The sequence below is a fragment of the Phyllostomus hastatus genome, unplaced genomic scaffold (assembly GCF_019186645.2).
Source record: "Phyllostomus hastatus isolate PE091 unplaced genomic scaffold, TTU_PhHast_1.1 phas_contig_210, whole genome shotgun sequence".
NCBI classification, from domain to species: Eukaryota; Metazoa; Chordata; class Mammalia; order Chiroptera; family Phyllostomidae; genus Phyllostomus; species Phyllostomus hastatus.
In genome coordinates, this window is record NW_025333737.1 from 38,578,164 (window position 1) to 38,597,651 (window position 19,488).

The 19,488-nt window shown below is 71.9% G+C and overlaps 1 protein-coding gene across 1 annotated transcript; it reads right to left on the bottom strand.

Annotated features, from left to right (window-relative positions):
* Positions 1-2,210: 2,210 nt before the first annotated feature.
* Positions 2,211-19,051, bottom strand: FASN (fatty acid synthase). Its single transcript, XM_045835869.1, has 41 exons — positions 18,835-19,051; positions 16,988-17,122; positions 16,301-16,453; positions 15,140-15,313; positions 14,827-15,027; positions 14,604-14,726; positions 14,405-14,520; positions 14,191-14,325; positions 13,368-13,830; positions 13,087-13,274; positions 12,776-12,965; positions 12,402-12,496; positions 12,149-12,283; positions 11,849-12,052; positions 11,603-11,718; positions 11,249-11,421; positions 10,946-11,137; positions 10,784-10,864; positions 10,478-10,666; positions 10,145-10,324; positions 9,850-10,050; positions 8,938-9,242; positions 8,160-8,717; positions 7,938-8,056; positions 7,677-7,831; positions 7,343-7,546; positions 7,081-7,231; positions 6,812-6,990; positions 6,601-6,720; positions 6,265-6,387; positions 5,919-6,142; positions 5,630-5,831; positions 5,347-5,498; positions 5,158-5,249; positions 4,818-4,969; positions 4,479-4,724; positions 4,137-4,325; positions 3,628-3,870; positions 3,304-3,524; positions 3,126-3,224; positions 2,211-3,054 (listed from the first exon to the last, which is right to left on the bottom strand). The coding sequence occupies exons 2-41, from the start codon at positions 17,112-17,114 to the stop codon at positions 2,665-2,667; spliced, it is 7,560 nt and encodes a 2,519-aa protein (XP_045691825.1). The 5' UTR covers positions 17,115-17,122; positions 18,835-19,051; the 3' UTR covers positions 2,211-2,664.
* Between the last annotated feature and the right edge of the window lie 437 nt (positions 19,052-19,488).

Genomic DNA, 19,488 nt, shown 5'->3' on the forward strand with positions numbered 1-19,488 from the left:
GGTCATCTCGGAAGGCGAGGGGGGTTGACGTCCCCGAGCACCTGGCACCAGGTAGACACGTCACAGCGTCGCCTACGAGCACGCAGGCTTGGGGTGTTCCTAGTCTTTAAAAAACCCCACGTGGGTGAACACTGACTCTAAATGTAAGAGCTGGGCCCGCGTCGGAGGGCACCGCCAGGACAGCCGCCACGGGGGGCGAGGGAGGGGTCCCACGCGGGGGGGATGGGCACTCAGGTCACCGGCACTTTGCTCCCGGGAAGGGAAGTTGGGGGTCTTGTCATAGGTCCCGGGTCCGAGCCTACCCGCTGGCCACCGTGCCACCTCCCCCAGAGCTTCTTTGCCACCTGTGTCTTCGCTGTTGAAGTGTCTGTTCCAACTCTTTGCCCGTTAAAAAATTAAATTGTTTTCCTTTTGTTGACTTTTGAGTTCTTTAAATATTCTGGGTACAAACCCTTTGTGAGATGTGATTTGCAAAATACTTTCAGAATCTGTGACTTTTTCATTCTTTTAAGTCTTTTTAGAGTCAAAGTGATTAGATAAGATCCAGCTTATTGTTAAAACTGACTTCTATCTGTTGTGCTTTGGTGTCACGTTTAAGAAACATTCGTGTGACCCAGGTTCACACAGATTTTCTCCTGCATTTACCTGCAGAAGTTTTATAGTTTTAGAACTTAAATTTAGTTGTATAATCCATTTTGAGTCAAAAAAGTTTAAAGATTTTATCTTATTTTTAGAGAGGAGGGAGAGACATCAATGTGTGGTTGCCTCTCATGCGCCCCCCACTGGGGACCTGACCTGCAACCCAGGCCTGTGCCCTGACTGGGAATCGAACTGGCGACCCTTTGGTTCACAGGCCGGCACTCAATGCAGTGAGCCACACCAGCCAGGTGCCAGGTGATTTCTTCTTTAACCCGAGTTATTTAGAAGTATATTGTTTGGTTCCTAAATATCTGAGAACAGTCGAGACCTTTTTGCTGTTGGTTCTAATTGTATGCAGCTGAGGTGAGCAGAAATATTTTTACAGAAGTCCAATTCTTCGGACTTGACTGGCTGGCTCTATGACCCAGAACGCGGACCGTCTCGGGGGGTGTTCCCGTGAACCTGGAGAGCACACCCCAGGCCAGGGCGGCCTGGCCGAGGGAACCCCGTCCCGGCTCCGCCAGCCTCGCGCACCTGTCTCCTCCCACCATCGACGCGGGGAGGGTCTGGGGCTCTCCGGCCTTCACTGCGGACTCGCTCCTCATTTCTCCTTCCCGGTCTGCAACTTTTGCTTCCCACCGTAATTTGGGGCTGTTTTAGGGACACGGAAGCTTAGGGTCGTCACCTCCATGGGGCCCCTGTGAAATGGCCCTCGGTTTCTATCTAATGGGCTTCTGCTCTGAAACCTTGGATGTGAAGTCGCCAAGTCCAGAGACCCATCCAGGGCCCAGCCTGCGCCGCAGCGCCCGTCAGAACCCCGTCTCTCCCGGCCGAGTAACGGGCTGTCGTTTGCCGACCCGGGCTCCTGTGGACGGAGGCCTGGGCTGTGCCCCTGCAGCTGCCACAGGGACCACCCAAGGGCGCTGGCTTCAGCAGCGGGGACCCCACCAGGGGCGGGGCACAGGCTCAGCTGCCGAGCGTCCTGAGGCCCACGCAAGCCCCGGTCTCTGGGCCCCACATGCTCTCCTTGAAGCTGAGGGGCCGGCTCCTCACCCCCTCCCGTGTGCAGGCACCTGCTCTGCGCCCCAGGGCCCAGCTCCCCAGGCGGCTGCCCCTCGGCCAGCCCAGAAGCCCTCCGGCAGCACGCCTACTGCAGCCCTGGGCCCCCCGGCCCCTGCTCCTTTGCCTGAACCTCGAGACTGCCGGCCTCACACCCCACCTGGCGAGCCACGTGGACACTGGCGTTGCCGCGCAGAGACTGCACTATGTGGCTCCCACCCACAGCCAGCGGACCCGGGGTGGAGCCCACGGCGGAGCAGGAGGGTGGGACACCTCCAGCCATCGGTGCCGGGGGAGCGGACCCCACCACGGTCGCCTGCCGCTCCTCCCAACACCCTCAGAGTGTGCGCGGGGCACCTGGGGGCTGGGCTGTGGTTGGCGGTCCTCAGGGGACAGGGCCCGGCTCCTGGTGGTTGGCCAGGGTGCAGGGCAAGAAGGACGCAGGCTGTGGCCCCTGAGTTACCCGCGCAAGGGCCCGGGGAGGGCGCAGAAATGAAACAGGACAGGCAGGATCGGAGCAGCGATGAGAATCGTGTTTCTTGAAAAAACGAACAGAGAGCAGACAGACAGTGGGCGCCCGCGTCCTGCTGCATCACAGCCGGCCAGGCTCCGGCGTCCCGGCCGCACCAGGACCGCGCCCTGGCGGCTCCCCAGCGACGCAATAAATAGAACCCAAACCGAGACGACAGAGGGACCCGCGCAGACCCCACGTGGAGCGCAGGGCTCGCAGCAGTGTGCCCGGCGGGGCTGACTCTTCACAGACCAGGGCAAGTCTCCGAGTCGGCTGCGGGGGTGGGCCCTGCACCCACGTGGGAGGGGCGCCCACGGTGGCCGTGCAGGAGGTGCCCAGGGAGGGCTGGGCGTCAGTTCTACTTCTAGCGGCCACTGGGGGCAGCAGAGCGCAGTGCAGGCCGGAGTCCCACCGGCAGGACCTCCCGGCCTGGTGGCAGCGGCGTTGGCGGCGAGCTAGCCCTCCCGCACGCTGACACGTGGCTCGGCCAGGGAGCTGTGGATGATGCCGAGGATGGCCTCCAGGCCGCTGCCCTCCAGCAGCGTGCGGTGGTCCCCCTCGATGACGTGCACCGACACCTTGCCGTCGCACACCTCCGACAGGTTGTAGTCGGCACCCAGGTCCTGGCCGTAGGCGCCGCCCGTCTTGGCGCGCAGCAGCGTCACGTTGCCATGGTAGGTGGCGAGGGGCGTGTACTGCTCCGCCGCGCGCAGCTTGTGGTAGAAGGAGCGCGCTGCGAAGGCCAGTGCCTGGCGGTCCAGGCCCACGTGGCTCTGCGTGATGAGGTCCACGGCGGCCACCACGCGCTCCTCGAGGCCTGAGAGGGGCAGCAGCACCTCCAGCACCTGCGGGAAGGGCGTCTCAGTGGGCGCCGCGGGCTGGCCCCGGACAGCCCCGCGCCCGGCCCGGGACCCACCTTGCGGTGCTCCGCGTCCGTGAACTGCTGCACGAAGAAGCACATGGCCTCCGCCTCGGCCTCCGCCTCGCAGCCGGGCGTCAGCTTGGAGCGGTAGCTCTGCAGAGGGGACAGGGGCTCTGTAGAGAGGGCACGGGGACCCGGGGCTGCGACCCGGGGCGCGGGGCGCCGCTCTCACCTGCATGTACGCGAGCACGTAGGTGTGCGAGCCGTCGAACAGGAAGAGGCTGTTGTGCGTGGGGGCGGGGCCCTGCTGCGCCTGCAGCTGCGAGCACATCTCGAAGGCCACGCAGGCCCCGTAGGAGTAGCCGGCGATGCGGTAGGGCCCCTCAGGCTGCACCTGCCTGATGCAGTCGATGTAGTAGGCGGCCAGGCTCTGGATGCTGTCCAGGGGCGCAGCTGCAGGGCGGAAGAGGCTCAGCGCGGGCGGGCGCCCCTGAGACCCACGGGTGCACCACCCTGCCTGGTTGGGTGGGGGCCGCTCTGCAGGACCCCGGCGCACCTCGGGTGCACTGCAGGCCGTAGGTGGGGATGCTGAGCTTGGCGGCCAGGCTGTGGAAGACGGCGGTGGAGCCCTCGATGGGGTGCACCAGGAACAGGGGCCGCTCCGAGCTCTGCACGGAGTTGAGCCGGGTCAAGGTCGGGTCCTCGGGGTTCACCAGCAGGTTGCTCAGGTTCAGCTGGGCCTGCTGCCGGGCCTGCTGCCGGGCGGGGCTGCCCGCCTTGGGCGTGGAGGCCACCAGCTCTGTGGGGAGGGGCAGGTGCCAGGGAGGGCCGGGCCCGCGGACACACAGACATGCACATGTACACGCCCACCTGAGTCCAGCGGCTGCTGGCCAGTGGTAGGGTGGGGCCCTGAGCCCCCAACGAGCCCTCACAGGCCAGCGCACCAGCCCCGACCGGGGCGCAGCTGCCCACAGACCAGCAGCAGGAGGGCAGAGCAGGGCAGGGCTGCTCCCGAGACACTCGCCCCACACCCCTGCTCCCCAGCCACCCTGACCCCGCACGCACCATCCGCGGAGCCGGCCTTCGAGGAGAGCTCCTGCAGTTTGCGGAGAGTGAGCTGCTGGATCTCCCGCATGGACAGCACGAGGTCGTGCTCGCGCTCCAGCGTCTGGCGCACCTCCACGCCCATGAGCGAGTCCAGGCCCAGGTCTCCCAGCGAGCTGTCCAGGCTGACGGCGGCCAAGTCTCGGATGCCTGGGCAGAGACGCGCAATTGACAATCTGGGAGGGGAGGCGGGGGCGCGCAGCATCCTGGCGGCGGGACGCGGATGAGGCCCCTGGGTCTCCCCCGCCGCCGTTGCCACGGCTACAGGGCCAGCCCTCTCGCGGCGGCGCCACGCCTCCTCACCGAGGATGTGCGCCACAGCCTTCAGCAGGTCGTGCTGGCCGCCGCCGTCGCTGCGGGCCGCGGCCTTCTCGGCCAGCACGAAGCTGCTCAGGACGGCGTGGGGCTGGCTCAGGAAGAGCTCCAGCACCTCCAGGCAAGAGGCGATGCGCTGGGGCCGCGTCCCGCCGATCACCGAGTCGTTGGAGCCCATCATCGCCTCCATGACCACGCCCACGTCGCCGATGGAGCCCCACTGCACAGCGAGGCCTGCGGAGGAGGGGGCGGGGTGAGAGGCGGGGTGAGAGGCGGGGCGGGCGGGGCGGCAGGCGCGGGAGCGGGCGCGCGCTGGGCGGGGCCCACCTGGGAGGCCGTCGTGCCGGCGCTGCTCGCAGATGCGCTCCATGGTGGAGTTGGCGAAGCCGTAGTTGCTCTGGCCTGCGTTGCCACGCCCACAGCTCACCGAGGAGAAGGCCACGAAGTAGTCCAGCTTGGGACACGCCTCCCGGGTCACCCTGTGGGTTCTCCGGTCACTCCCTGGGGCTGGCTCCCCCTGCCGCCCGCCTGTCGAAGCCCCCCACCTCCCTGGACCCTCCCTCCCCTGAGACCCCAGCAGAGGCTGCAGCCTGCACCGTGGGAGCTCGGAGTGGGGAGAGGCAGCAGTCCCCGTCCGTGCCGGGCCAGGGTCGGCCGCGAGGCCCACCTGTCCAAGTTCAGGGTGCCGCTGTACTTGGGCTTGCTGACCTCCTGGAAGGACTCGGGCGTCTGGTTCTCCAGCATGGCGTCCCTCAGGACCTGGGGGGAGGCGTCCTCAGGGCCTGCCCCGAACCCAGGGCTTCCGACGGGGACCTCGCCGGGGTGGCTGGCCCGCTCCCCCCCACGAGGGACTCACCATGGCCAGGTTGAAGACCCCTCCGACGGGCCCGAGCCGCGCGGCCTCGGCGATGAGGCCCCGGGCTCCGTCCAGGGTGCTGGCGTCGCTGGTGGAGACCAGCACCTGCACGCCCTGGCGCCGCCACTCGCGGACCTGCTTGGCCTGGTAGCCTGCGGGGGGGCGGGGCAGGGCGGGGGTCAGTGGCCACGGAGCCACAGCGCCGTCGGAGCGCACCCGGCGGTGGCCGGCCCGGAAGGGCGTCCCCTCCGCAGGGCCCCCGCGCGCCCTCCAGCCCGCTCACCCGTGCGGACGCCGGAGCGGGAGGTCAGCACGAGCTTCTGGGCCCCTCGCAGCACAAGCCAATGCGCCAGCTCCAGGCCGAAGCCGCCCAGGCCCCCGGTGACGACGTAGCTCTTGTGGGCCGGGAAGAAGACCTTGGACACGGCGGCCGTCAGCGCGGGCTGGGGCCCCTGCAGCGGGGCGCCCTGCTCCTCCTCACGCACCTGCAGCCGGGCGGCACTGCTCGCACTCCGCCCTCGGGCCGGGCGCCCGGGGCGCCCCCGCCGCCCGCCCCCCCCCCGCGCACCCACCTGCACGACCACTTTGCCGATGTGCCTGCCCTGCGCCATGTAGCGGAAGGCGTCCTCCACCCGGGACTTGGGGAACACGGTGCACTTGAGGGGCCGCACCACGCCGTCCCGGATGCCCGCCCGCAGCAGCGCCGCCACCTCGCGCCAGCTGGAGGCGGCCTCCTCGAAGAGCGCGTCCAGCAGGATGCCGTGGAAGGTCACGTTCTTCAGGAAGACGGCCATGCCTGTGCGGGGGAGGGGCGGAGTGCTCGCCGCTCTGGGCCCACAGCCCGCCGCGTGGGCTCCTCCCCCCGGCCCCCCGGCCCCCCGGCCCCCCGCCTGCCCGCTGCCCGCTGCCCGGCCTCACCCAGCGGGTGGTTGTTGGAGAGGTCGAATTTGCCGATTTCCAGGAAGCGGCCGTGCTGGGCGAGGCAGCGCACGCTGGCCTGCAGCTTCTCCTCCGCCAGGGAGTTCAGAACCAGGTCCACACCTGGTGGGGCGGGGCGGGGGGAGAGGGGGCCTCGGTCACGACCAGCGCGAGCCCACTGTCATGCACCGGAGAGCCAGACCCTGCCCGTGCCTGGGCCCGCGGCCCCTCCTGCTCGGCCGGGGGGAGGGGCGTCGGGGGAGGAGGGCCGGAGTCCGGGCGCGCGGTGGGTGGGCAGGGGGGCGGGGGGCGGCAGGGTGCCCGCGGGCCACGCACCCTTCCCGGCCGTGTGCTGGAGCACGTGCCGCTCGAAGGAGGTGTCCCTGGAGTTTGCGAAGCTGGAGCCGTCGAGCTGGGGGAACCTGGCCTGGAGGTAGGCCCGCTTCTCGGCCGACCCTGGTGAGGAGTGCGTGCGGGTGAGCCGGCGAGCCGGCTGCGGCGCCGCGGGGCCGCCCGGGGCTCGGGAGGGGCCGGCCGGCCGGCTTACCCACGGTGGTGAAGACACGGCAGCCCAGGCTGAGGGCGATGGCGATGGCGGCCTGGCCCACGCCGCCCGAGCCCGAGTGGATGAGCACCGTCTCGCCGCGCTGCACGCGCCCGCGCACCACCAGCGAGTAGTAGGCGGTGGCGTAGACGACGGGGACTGAGGCCGCCTCCTCCAGGGTCCTGTGGGCACAGCCGAGGGTCACTCAGGCCCGAGCCCGGCCACGTCTGCGCGGGGCCCGGGCCCCCCCCGCCCGGGGCCGACTGACTCACCAGCTGCGGGGCACGTCCCACATGAAGTCCTGGGACAGCAGGACGGAGGTGGCCAGGCCTTTGGCGGACACCAGCCCCATGACGCGCCTGCCGCTGGCATCTCTGCCCGAGAACTCCATGCCCAGCATGCAGTCCTGGGGGGACCGGTTCCCTGGGGGGACGCACAGCGGGTGAGCCCTGCGGGCAGGGACCCGCCCACCCCAGCTCCCGGTCCAGCCCACGCCCGGCACCCACCCCCGCCCCCGCCCTGCGAGGCCTGCACCTGGGATGGCGTCCGGGGACAGCTTGCCGGTGGCCAGCATGATGTCCCGGAAGTTGAGGGAGGCGTAGTAGACAGTGCAGAGCTGGCTGCCGGGGCTGGGGGCCAGGGCGTGGCGCAGCGGGGAGCAGACCCAGCGGATGGAGGAGAGGTCCCCCCGCGTGAGGACGTTCACGAAGGCGTGCTCTGTCTGCTCCTCCGGCTGCGCTGGGGGCGGCAGAGGGCAGGGCTGCGGGGGGCTGGGTGCAGCCCAGGGCCGGGCGGGGTCCTCACCCTCCCCTCCCTCCCCTCCTTCCCCCTCCCCGCTGCCGCCGGGGAGAGGCCTTGCGGGGCTTACTGCTCTCCAGGGGGAGGTGGCGGAAGGCGCCCCAGGCCCCGTCCCGGTGCACGTTCATCACGAGGTCCCCCCGCAGCACCCTCTGCAGCTCTGCGGAGCCCGGGTCCATCTTGGGGACGGGGGACTTGGGGTTGAGGTTCGACACCAGGATGCACCTGTGGGCGGGCGGGCCGGTGAGGGAAGGCTGGGGCGCAGGGGGCGGGCTGGTGGCAGGCCGTGCGGGGGGGGGGCAGGGGCGCAGAGCCCGACGGCATCCCTCACCGGACGCGGTGCCCGCCGGGCTCCTTGCGGAGGCAGTTGACCATGCCCACGACGCCCGAGGTGGCGCAGCCGACAGCCGTCAGCCACACAGGCCGGGAGGAGGCGCTGGCCAGGATGCTCTGCGGGGCGAAGGGAGGGTCGGTCGGGTTCTGGGCAGGCCGCACGGCCCCCGCGGGTGCCGCTGAGTCGGCCGGGCCCGGGGGCTGGCTGGCGGGGACTGACCTTGAGCGAGTCCACCCACTGGAAGCTGGCGGCCTCCACGGGCAGGAACACGGGGCTGTCCTGCGGGGCCAGCCGGCGGCACAGGAAGAGCGCGGAGCCGTAGAAGGACCTCTTGGAAGCCACCAGGTGCAGGGACGCCCCGGCCAGCAGGCTCTCCCACTCGCCCTGGCTCAGGAGGCCGTGCCCGCCCGGCGGCGGCTCGGGGCAGGTCAGGAAGGCGACCGTCTCCGGGAGGAAGTGCCCGCGCAGCAGCGTGTGCAGCAGCAGGAAGCCCCCCTCCTTGACGGCGGCCGCCATGTTGCCGAGGGCCGCGGCCGGGTCCCCGAGGGTGGCCACCGCACAGTTGCACACCAGGAGGTCGGCGTCCCCCAAGCTGCCGGGGGCGGGCCGCACGGGGTCCCACTGGCCCTGGGCCACGTCTTGCTGCTGCAGCTCGGCCTGGGCGGAGTCCAGGGCCTGGGGGTGGCGGTCGGTGGCGGTGTACTCCAGCCGCAGCATGGGCTGGGTGTTGAGCAGCGCGGGGATGCGGGAGTACAGGTGGCCGTCGCCTGCCAGCACCTGGGGGTAGGGAGACAGACTCCTAGACCGGCCGCACCCTGGCCAGGCCCTCGGGCCCAGGCCGGGTCAACATCGGCCCCCAAGGCCCAGCCACCAGCCCGTCTGCAGTGGCCTCGTGTCCCTTCTCCTCCAGCGCTGGGGGGCCGGGGCCTGGGGACACCGCAGGCCTGGGTCTGCCCGGCCCCGGCCCCCTCCGCTGACTGTCTGGCTCGGCACCCACCTCCACCACCTTCATCCGGACGCCGGCCAGGTTCTCCAGGGCGGTATCCACGCAGGCCTTGAGCGCCGGGGCGTCTAGCAGGCCGCTGAGCAGGGGGTCGTCATGCAGCTGGGCCCTCTCCTGGGCCAGCAGCCAGCCCAGCTCCTGCTGTGGGTTCCCGTTCAGCTGCAGCTGGCAGGCCAACGCCAGCAGCCGGGGCAGGCCCTGCTGCGGGGGCTCCAGGGGGGCCTGGGCCCCGTCCAGCCCCGGCACCGCCATCTTCAGCCCCTGCTGGGCGGCCTTGGTCTGCAGGGCCCGGGCCAGCCCTGGGGGGCAGGGGGACAGGCGTTGGGCGGGGCCTGCTGGGCGGGCTCCAGGCCCCCTGGCAGCAGGGGTCCGGCTGGAGCAGGGGCTCGCGCTGACCGGGACCCTTGCAGCCGACTCTCAGGGCCCACTGCTCAGCCCTGCCGACCGGACAAGCAGAGGCGGAGGCGGGGGAGAACTGTGCAGCTCAGCCACCCAGGGATTGGACTGACCACCGAGGGCCCCTGGACAGAGCCTGCTGTGCGCCTCGTTGAGGCCTGCGCGTCGTCGGGGGGACCGCACAGACGCTGAGCTCACTGCCCGAGGGCCCCCGCCCCCTCCGCAGCAGCCACTGGGCAGGGGGGTCCAGCCCTATGGGCCATGGGCCTGAGCAGCTAGGGGCGGGACGCAGCCGGTCATCTTTGAGGCCCCGCCCCCTCTGAGGACTGGGATGGGGGTGTAGGTAGCTGACGTCTGCTTTGGTTTGAGGAGCGGGCCTGGGGGGCTCACAAGGGGCCCCCCGGCAAGGGCAGGGCTGGCACCCCCCCCCGAGGGGGACGCGAAGCTGGGCCAGGCCCTGGGGACAGGCTGCGTGCGGGGAGGCCAGCGGGCCCGGCCGGGAGGGCTCACCTCTGCACAGCAGCAGCTGCTTCTGCAGGGCAGGGCTGTCCGCCAGGCACCCGTCCTCCACGTACGGCGTGAAGCAGAACTTCTCCAGGGTGGGCAGGAGCTGCTCCTGCTTGCGAGGGGCCGCTGTGGTGTGGACCCGCGAGATGAGGACGGCCCCCGCCGCGGTGCTGCTCAGGCACCGGTTCACCACCACGTCGGCCACTGCGGGGACAGGCGGGCGTGTCACCGCCACGCCGACTGCCGCGGGCACAGGCGGGTGTGGGCGCCCCGGGCCGCGGGGACACGGGCCGGCTACCTCGGTCCTTGCCCTGCGGCGTGTGCACCAGCTGCCGGTGGGCGACGGGGTCGATGTGCACGGCGGAGATGCGGGTGGGCAGGTACAGGGCGCGCTGGCGGGAGCCCAGGATGGACATCTGCAGCATCGTGTCCAGGAAGGTCACCCAGTTGTCCCTCCACAGCAGCTGGCCCGTGGTGCCTGCGGCAGGGAGGCTGTCAGCCCGCGGGTCAGGCCTCACGCGCCCTCTCCGTGCTCCCCGGCCAGGTGCCCGGGGCTGCCTCCACCTGTGCCCGCCCGCCCTCCCCCCGGGGCCCGCTCCCCGCCGGCGCGGCGGGAGCCCTCGCGCCCCACCGTCCATGCTGCTCTCCTGGATGCCCTGGAAGTGAGGGCCGTAGTCATAGCCACGCAGCCGCAGCATCTTGTACACGTCCCCCTTGGCCAAGAGCAGCGCCGCCGCGGGGTCCGCCGGGTCCTCGGGGTCCAGGCCCTCACGGTTGTTGAAGAGCGTGGGGTCGGGGTCCTCCCATTGGTACACCTTCCCTGCGGGGGGTTAGGGGGGGCGGCGGGGGTCTGAGAGCGGGAGGGAGCCACGCGCCGGCGGCCGGGGGCCCGCCCAGAGCGGCCCGCCAGGGACCCCGCGGCCGGCGCCCCACTCACCGGTCACGACCACGTTGCCGCTCTGGGACACCTCGAAGGCACGGGACGCCTCCAGGAGCCGCACCTCCAGGGGGACGGTCCCTGCGGGCAGCAGGGTCGGCGGTGAGCAGGGGTCGGCGGTCAGCGCCCCCCGCACGGCGCCTCCTGGCCCCCCCGCCTCACCGGTCTTGGGCAGGATGGTGGCCCGGTGCAGCGTCACGCCCTCGAAGGCCACGGGCAGCTGCTCCACGTCCGTGTCCAGGGCGCGAGCCAGCGTCCTCCAGACCAGGCACAGGTAGCCGGTGGCCGGGAAGATGACGCGGCCGTCGATGCAGTGGTCCACCAGGTAATGGTCGGGGGACTCGGGGCTGGCGTCTGCGTGGGCACGGGCCTCAGTGCACCAGCCCGGGAGGAGGGGCGGCCGAACCCCGCCCACCCCCGCCTGCCCCCACCCACCCCCGCCCGCACCCTGCCCCCCGCCCGCACCGATGTTGTAGACGACAGCGGAGGAGCCGGAGGAGCCGTTGGGGAAGTCCTCGACGGTGGGCACGTCCCAGGTCTGGCTGTGGTCCCACTTGATGTGAGGGGAGATGAGGGGGGTCCCCCGGGGGGCCGGGAACTCCACGGGCGGGAACAGGCCGTTGGGGTTGATGTCGATGCTGGGGGAGTGGGGGGGCTGGGTCAGCGGCACGCCTGACCCCGGGGCCCCCATCGGAGCCCCTGACAATTGTCTCCCCCCCGCACCGAGACCCCGGAGGCCACCGAGGCGGGGGCCCCCCCTGCACCTCACCCCCCTCGCTCCAGGGAGGGGCCCCGGCGGGAGGCAGGGCGCAGACCCACCCCGCCAGGTGCAGCCGGCCGGCGTTGCTGAGGAAGAAGCGCAGGTTGTCCTCGTGGTCCCTCTTCATCAGGGGGACGACGGTGCAGCCAGGCTTGAGGCCTCTCTTCAGGACAGCCTGGGGGGAAGGGGGGGGCGCAGAGTCGGGCGGGGTCCTGCCGGCCCCCCACCCCACCCGCGCCCACAAGGCGCAGACCCTCGGCTTCCGGACTCCGGGGCCCCGACGCCTGCCCGGCCCCCGGGCGCACCTGCAGCAGGCCGTGGGGGGCGATCTCCAGCACCACGGCGCCCTCGGGCACGTGCCACAGCGCCTCCTGGAACAGCACGGGGCTCACGAGGTTGTTGACGTTGTACTCGGCGGAGAGCGTGCGGGCCAGGCTGCCCTGCCACTCGGCCTCGGGGATGGAGGTGCTGAGCCAGCGTGCGGAGCGGGGCCGCGGCTCCCGGATCACCTGCGCACACCGCGCGGGAGGGTCAGCCCGGGGCTCGGGCTCGCCGCCCGCCCCCACAGCCCTGCTCCGGGCGGCCCCCGGGGGCGGCCAGCCCACCTTCTTGAGCGCCCGCAGCAGCGAGGGGGCGATGGCCTCCATGAAGTGCGAGTGGAAGGCGTAGCCGCCGGTCCGCACCTCCTTGGCGAACACGCCCTCCTGCCTCAGCCGCTCTACGAACTCCGACACGGCGGCCTGCGGGGGGCGGGACGGGGGGATGGTCCTGGGCCCTCGGGCCCAGCTCCCCCGGGGCTGGGGGCGGGGACCCGGGGACCCGGCCTCGCCCGCCCCCCCACCCCCCGCCCGTGCGCACCTGAGGCCCCGAGATGGTCACGGTGTCCACGGAGTTGTGGCAGGCGGGGACGACATTGGGGGGGCAGCGCTGCTTGCACTCCTCCCAGGACAGGCCTGTGGGCGCAGACGCTCAGAGGGCGGCCCTCGTCCCACCACCCTCGGGTGGGGGCGTTATCACCTTCCCTGGCCCCCCCACCAGCCCTGACACCCCAGGCCCCTCCGTCCCACGGGCAGGAGCCGGGGCGAGCGGCCCGACACCCTGACTTTATCAGAGCAGCTGCGGGACTGGGTCAGGCTCTTGAGAACACTGTGCACCGGCCGCGCCGCCAGCACCACGGTCCCCCCCCCGCCCCCGCCGGCACCCCAGGCCCACGCGGCACAGGCACCACCTACCCACGGCCGCCATGGCGCCCGGCGGGATGTTGGCCTCCTTGATGCACTGGCCCCTCCAGTAGGCGGCGAGGACGGCCTCCTCATGGGAGAGACAGCCGTCGGCGTAGCCGCAGGCCACCTCGCCCAGCGAGTGCCCGATGATGCCGTCCGGCCTCAGGCCCATGGCGGTCAGCAGGTCTATGAGGGCGACCTGTAGTGGGGGGGGAACACGGCCCGGCCTGTCAGTCCTGGGGGCCGCCCCTCCGGGCCCGGGCCGGTCTCCCGCCCCGCGCCCCCCGGCCCCCTGGCCCCGAACCCCGGCGGGGGCCCACCTGGATGGCGGTCAGGCTCACGAAGGCGTGGACGGTGTCGTCGAAGGTGGCCTCGTCTGGGCTCATCAGCAGGTCGGACACCTGCAGGCCCAGGTGCTCCACGGCCTTGTCGGACCGCAGGATGGAGTCCCGGAAGGCCGGCAGCCGCATGAGGGTGAGCCCCATCCCGCGCCACTGCGTGCCCATCCCTGGGGTAGGGGGGCGGGAGGTGTCAGGGGCGGGCCCACCCCGCCCGGCGGTGCCCCCCCCCCCCGCCCCCGGGAGGGCCTGGGGCAACTCACCGGAGCAGATGAACCAGAGCGGGCGCTGGCCGGGGACCACCTGCTGCACCTCGCGGCCGCCCTCCCCGCCGCCCAGCACGGCGCAGCCCCGGAAGGGCATGGCGGTGACGGGGGTGGCTGCGATCTCGTTGAGCATGCTCACGAAGGCCAGGTTCTGGCTGTGCTGCTGGCCCTGCTCCAGCAGGGCCTGCACGGCCTCCGGGGTGCGCCCGCTGGCCAGCAGCAGGCGGGGCAGGGTGGCGTGCGGGGCGGGCTCCGGGGACGGGCACCGGTTGGGCCGGAGGACCGCGTGCACGTTGGAGCCGCCGAAGCCGAAGGAGTTGATGGCCACGTCGCCCCCGCGCACGGGCAGCGGCCGCTGCACCACCTGCAGCCGCCCATCCCGCAGCCCGGGGATCTCGGGGTTCGGGCTGTGGAAGTGCAGGTTGGGGGCCCAGAGCCCATGCTCCAGGCACAGCAGCACCTGCGGGCGGCGGGCGGGGGGTGAAGGCCGGGACCCTGCCGCTCTGCTCGCCCCCCGCAGCTCCCCCCCCACTTCCCCTTCGGCCCCTCGCCTCCCCGGCCCAGGCTCAGAGGCCGCTCAGCCAGATCTGCCCGGGTCCTGGCGTGAGACGGGCAGAGAGGAAGCCGCCCGCAGCCCCCTCGCCGAGGAACCCGAGTGGCGGTGGCCAGGGTCCTGTGGGTGGCCGCTCCCGCTGTGTCCCCTCCCCGCGGCCCCGTCTGGGGATGCCGCGCAGAACGCCGGCCCCGCAGCGAACCAGGGCAGGGACCGGCCCCCTGTCCACAGCCAGCCACCCGGGCCTCGGGGCCGGCCCCCACCCACCTTGGCCAGCGCCGCCAGCCCCGAGGCGGGCTCCGGGTGCCCCATGTTGGACTTGGTGGACCCGATCAGCAGGGGGTCCTGGCGGCTGGCGCACAGGGCTCGGACGATGCTGTTCAGCTCCTGGGGGTCGCCCACCTGTGGAGGACATGGGGAAGGTCGGCGCGGGGAAGGCCGGCATGGCAGCGGGGCGGCCTAGCGGCGGGCGCGGCCTCACCTTGGTGCCTGTGCCGTGGGCTTCGATGTACTCCAGGTCCCCAGGGGCCAAGCTGGCCGCCAGGTACACGGAGCGGATGAGCTGCTCCTGGGCCTCTCCGGAGGGGAAGGTCACGCCTGCAGGAAGGGCCGGCCTCAGCACCGCACCGCCCGTGCCGCCCGCAGCCCTTGCCCCCTCCCCCGGCCGCAGCTGCACCCACCTTGCTCCTTGGCGCCGTCCGTGTTGGTGCCGGAGGACAGGATGGTGGCGTACACCCGCCGGGCCAGGGACTTCTTGGTCAGCAGCATGGCCACCACGGCCTCCGAGCGGCAGTACCCGTTCCCTGAGGGCGAGGCTGGCTCAGGGCACGGCGCCCGCCCGGGGGCGGTGGGGGGGGTGTGTGTGTCGGGGGTGCTGCCCCAGGCCCCGGCCCGCGCCCTCACCGGCCTCGTCGAAGGACTTGCAGGCGCCCTCGGGGCTCAGCATGCCCAGCTTCATGAACTGCACGGAGGTGTTGGGCTTGAGCAGGATGTTGATGCCGCCCACCAGGGCCATGGGGCACTCCCCGCTGCGGATGGCCTGGTAGGCGCTGTGCAAGGCCAGCAGGCTGGAGGAGCAGGCCGTGTCCAGGGTCATGCTGGGACCTGCAGCCAAGGGCACGGCGCGGGCGTCAGCTTCCGGAGGCCCCGCCGGCCTGCCCGGGTGAGAGGGGCGGCCGGGCCTGGAGGGGGCCCAGGCCCCGCTGCGGGCACTCACCTTTCAGGTCGAAGAAGAAGGAGAGGCGGTTGGCCATCATGGCCCGTTGGCAGCCCACCATGCTGTAGCCCAGCAGCGTCTCGGGGTCCCGGCTCAGCGCCTCGGAGGCCTCGGAGCCGCTCACACCCACCCAGATGCCCGTGTGTGTCCCTCGGAGTGAGGCCGGGTTGATGCCTGCAGGGGGCGGCGGTCAGCCAGGGGGCTGCACCTTGCCCCCCACCCAGGCCCACTGGGCGGGCCTCCACCCGGCCTCTCTGGCTTGAGAGAGAGGGTCCCCCAGCCTGGCCCGACCGGAGGTGCCGGGACCCGGGAACCAGGTCACGGGAAACTGAAGACACCGGGGCCCGGTGGGGGTGCCAGGTGAGGCTCGGGGCTCCGGGTCAGGCGGCCGCCGCAGACGCCAGAGGTGCAGACAGAGGGCGTCATTGTCCCCAGGCTGCTTCCCCGGCCCTGACGCAGGCAGGGTCTGGTGAGCCCCGGGGCCAATGAGCACCCAGGCCCCGAGGGTGGCCTGCCCTGAGACGGGCGAGATAAGGGGACAAAGGAAGACAAAGGCCGAGTGTCCGCTCCTGGAGGAGGGAGGAATAGCCCCAAGGGAGAGACTCTCAAGGCCTTTGGGTGGGGCTGGGCCTCCACCTCCCCCAGCCCCCAGGGAGCCCAGTGGGGGTCCGCCTGTCCTCCCACCGTCCCCAGAGGTGTGTCTCCCTCGTGCCCTGCTCAGTGACGACCCCAGGGGCGGCTGCGTCTGCTGGGGGGGGGGGCGGCCTCCTGTCCCTTCTCCTAGGTGCGTGGGGGCCCAGCAGGGGTAGGTCTGGGCCCAAGGACAAGGGACAAAGGGACAGCTGCCTCTGGGTCAGACCCAGCCCAGGGAGGGCAGAGGTCCCGGGGACAGAACCCTGTCTCCCGCTCGGCCCAAGACCAGCCTTTGGATGTGGATGAAGAAACTGGGGTGCCAGGGCACACCCGGAGCCCCGAGGGGTGGTTGTGAAACCCGACCTGCCCCAGGGCCTGCCCCTGCGGAGCCGCGGGCACTGACCGTCCTCCGGGGCCAGAGGTGCTCGCTGGGCTCTGAACACGTGTTGGTTTTAGAAGAAAAATAAACCGGGAACGCTGTTGTCCTGCTGTGACCCCAGACCGGCCACAGGCCGCCCGGTGACCCACCTCCGTCCACGATGGCCTCGTAGGCGGCCTCCAGCAGCAGGCGCAGTTGGGGGTCCATCGTGTGCGCCTGCTTGGCATGGACCCCGAAGAAGGTGGCGTCAAACTTGGACAGGTCCTTCAGCTTGCCGGCCCGCCGGGGCAGGCCGTACAGCCCTGGGGACACAGGCGGAGGGGGGGGGGATGTCACGGGCCCAGGGGACGGGCAGGGAGTTGTGCGTGTGCTCCCCGGGAGGAGGGCGGGCAGGGGCCCCGCTGCCCCGGCCGCAGACCCCCGCCGGGGCTCCGCCGGGCCGGGCTCCGCGGTGCTGACTCACACCCCGCAGATCAGGTAGGGCGGCTCCGCGGAGGAGCCTACGGGCACGAGGGAGTCAAACCAGCTTCCCCAGCGCCCGGCGTGTTATCTAACCTCGGACACGTGGGCCGGCAGTGGCCCGAGGCTCTGCAGGGACAGGGCGGTGGGCGGGCAGGGGCGCTGACCCACTTGGCTTTGCCCTGGCCGTGCCCCAGGCTCTGGACCCCAGCAGGTCACCCAACCCGGCGCAGAAACAGGCAAGGCCGGGTGCCAGGGCCGACCCGCAGCCTCCAGGGGCCGGAGCCCAGACCCCACTTCGGCCCCATCTCCAGGAGGAGCCGGGCAGCCCCAGGCAGCAAGGGGAGGGGGGCCGGCGGAGCAGGCTGCCCACTCACCGGCCTTCCACCGCCTGTCGTCGTCCGTCACCATGTCCACACCGCCGATGAGGTTCTCCCAGAACTCCTCCAGGTTCTCCGACTCGGGAAGCTTCCCGGACATGCCGGCGATCACCACCTCCTCCATGCTGCTCCCTGCGGGGCCCAGACACAGCTTCGCTCGACCTGCACCGCCCACCCCTCCACGTGGCCCACCCGCAGGTCTGAGAGCCGCAGCTCAGACAGCCCCAGACCAAGGGGCGGACGCCCGGATGGACGCCTGGTGTGCGTGTGCAGGGGGTCTGGGGTGGCAAAACCCGGCCCATCAGGCCCTACCCTCCCTCTGCGGTCAGCACTGGCCCATCACAGCTGGGGCCCTGGCCTGGGGTGACCCCACCGCAGCCCCCTGCCTGGGCCCACCCACAGCAGCCAGTGGCCTCTGCGACCTCCTGCAAGAGGCCACCCGGCAGAGACAAGATCCTCCCCCACCCCATCCAGCAGCTAAGAGCTGGCCCAGGGCTCAAGTGGGCGAGGAGAAGAGGCGCCAAAGTCCGATGGAGGGAAATGTGGGGAGGGGAGGACACCAGCCGCGAGGAGCAGCCCTGCACTCGGCCCCCGTGCACGCTGCCCCGAGAACAGCCTAGGGCTGCCAGGACTCGGGAGGAACCGAGGACCGGGCGGGGCTCTGGGGGAAGGCGGCCTGTGCGCGCCGGTGGGCCAGCCTGGGGAGCCTCTCCTGGTCGGGCGCCAGCACCGTGCTGCCAGGCCGTGCACCTGTGCGGGCGAAGCCGCAGGGCGCCCCGGCTCAGCTCCCTGTAGCCGCCGCAGCGCCCAGACCCAGGTTCCCCAGGCGCCTCCATAGCCCCCGAGGGTCGGGGCAGAGCCACGGTTGGTCTCGCAACTTCCACCGAGGCCCCAGGGCCTCTTGGTGCTTGTAACCTGTGGCCCCGCCAACCACCGGCACTCCCAGATCTCTGAGCAAGGGTGGGTAGGTGGGTGGGTGGGTGGAGGACAGCAGAGACTTCCTTGGGTGGCCCGGCTTCCCGCTGTTCCCGTAGGGAGGGAGCCTCCTCCCCCGGCGCTGAATAAAGAGTCCTTTGCCGGCCCAGGGCACCAGCTCCCAGGCGGCTGCTTCCTCCAGAAAGCGCCGGCTCTGTTCTCCCCTACTTGCTATTCACCCGGAGTCCCGCGGCGGAGGAGGCGGGGGTGGAGACCCCCGCAGCGCGCCCCGCCCCGCCGCCACCGCACCCGGCGGGAGCTGCTCATCCCCCAGAACTTTGGGGGCTCGGGGCTGCGCCCACGTGGTGGGGAAACCTGCCCGTACCCGGCTCCGGGGCCTCCCGGCCATCTCCCTCCCTTCTTCCTGGCCCTCCAGTTGGCTGAAAAGGCGCCCCCGGGTCGGGCTGAGCCTCGGCTTCCCAGCTGTCGGGGGCGCAGGGTGCCGCAGATGGAGGGGCCCAGCGGCCCGGCCCGCATGGAGACCTTTGTGGGCGTTGAGGCCGGGCGCGCACCGGGCGGCAGGGGCTCCTACCGGTCCTCGGCCCACCTCGAGACCAAAATGGCTGTTCGCGGGCCTCCCCGGCGGCCGCCCCTCGCCATCGCCCACCTGCCCCACCGGGCCTGGGGCGCGGCGCGTCGGCCCTTCACCGCCCGGCCCCGGAAGCTCCGCGGTGGCTCGCCCAGCAGACGGGGCCTCGGACCGCGAGACCCGGGCGGCCTCTTGGGGCGACCCCTCACCACGGGCGGACCGTGCGCTTCCTGAGGCAGGAGGATGCGGGCTGGCGGCCGCCCCGGAGCCCGGCCGCGCCGCCCGGGCCCCGAACCCGGCCCGGTCCGGCCAGGGCCGCAACCCGGCCCTCGGCTGGTACCTGATCTGAGCGCGGGCGGCAGTGCGGGCGGGCGGCGGAGAGCGAGGATGGAGCACCGCGGAGGTGGGGAAGCCGGACCGCTGCCGTCTCTCTGGCTCCCTCTAGGCCGGCGCCGACTCTATTTAACCGCGGCCGTCCCCGAGCGGACACGCCACATGGGCTGACAGCTTGGCTGCGCCTCCCAGGCCAATGAGCGTCGGGGCTGCGCCCCGGGACCCGGCGCGCCGCCGCCAGTGGGGTGATGCGGCGCGCCGCGGGCGCGCGCCGGGACCCCGCGCGGGGGCGCGCCCGGGGGCGCTGAGATGGTGGGCCCCTACTTCCGTTCCCCGCTTGGAGGGCACGTGGCCTGCCCCCGCCCCATACCTTCCCGGGCCGCCCCCACCCCCGGGGCCAAGGAGACCACGTGTGCGCGGCACGGGGGTGAAAGGGAGCGGGGTGTGTTTGGGCCACTAGGGGGGTCACACTGGGGCCACACTGGGAGCCCGGCAGACAGAGAGGACCGACGCGCGAGCCCGCGTCCGGGCCGCGCAGAGTGGGGCGGGGCGTGGCTCGCTCCGCAGCGGCGCCCAATCAGGGGCCGGGGGCGTGCTCCCCGGCCCAATGGCGGCGTGCGAGTGGGCGTTGCTAGGCGATAGGGTGATGGGCTGGTCTCGG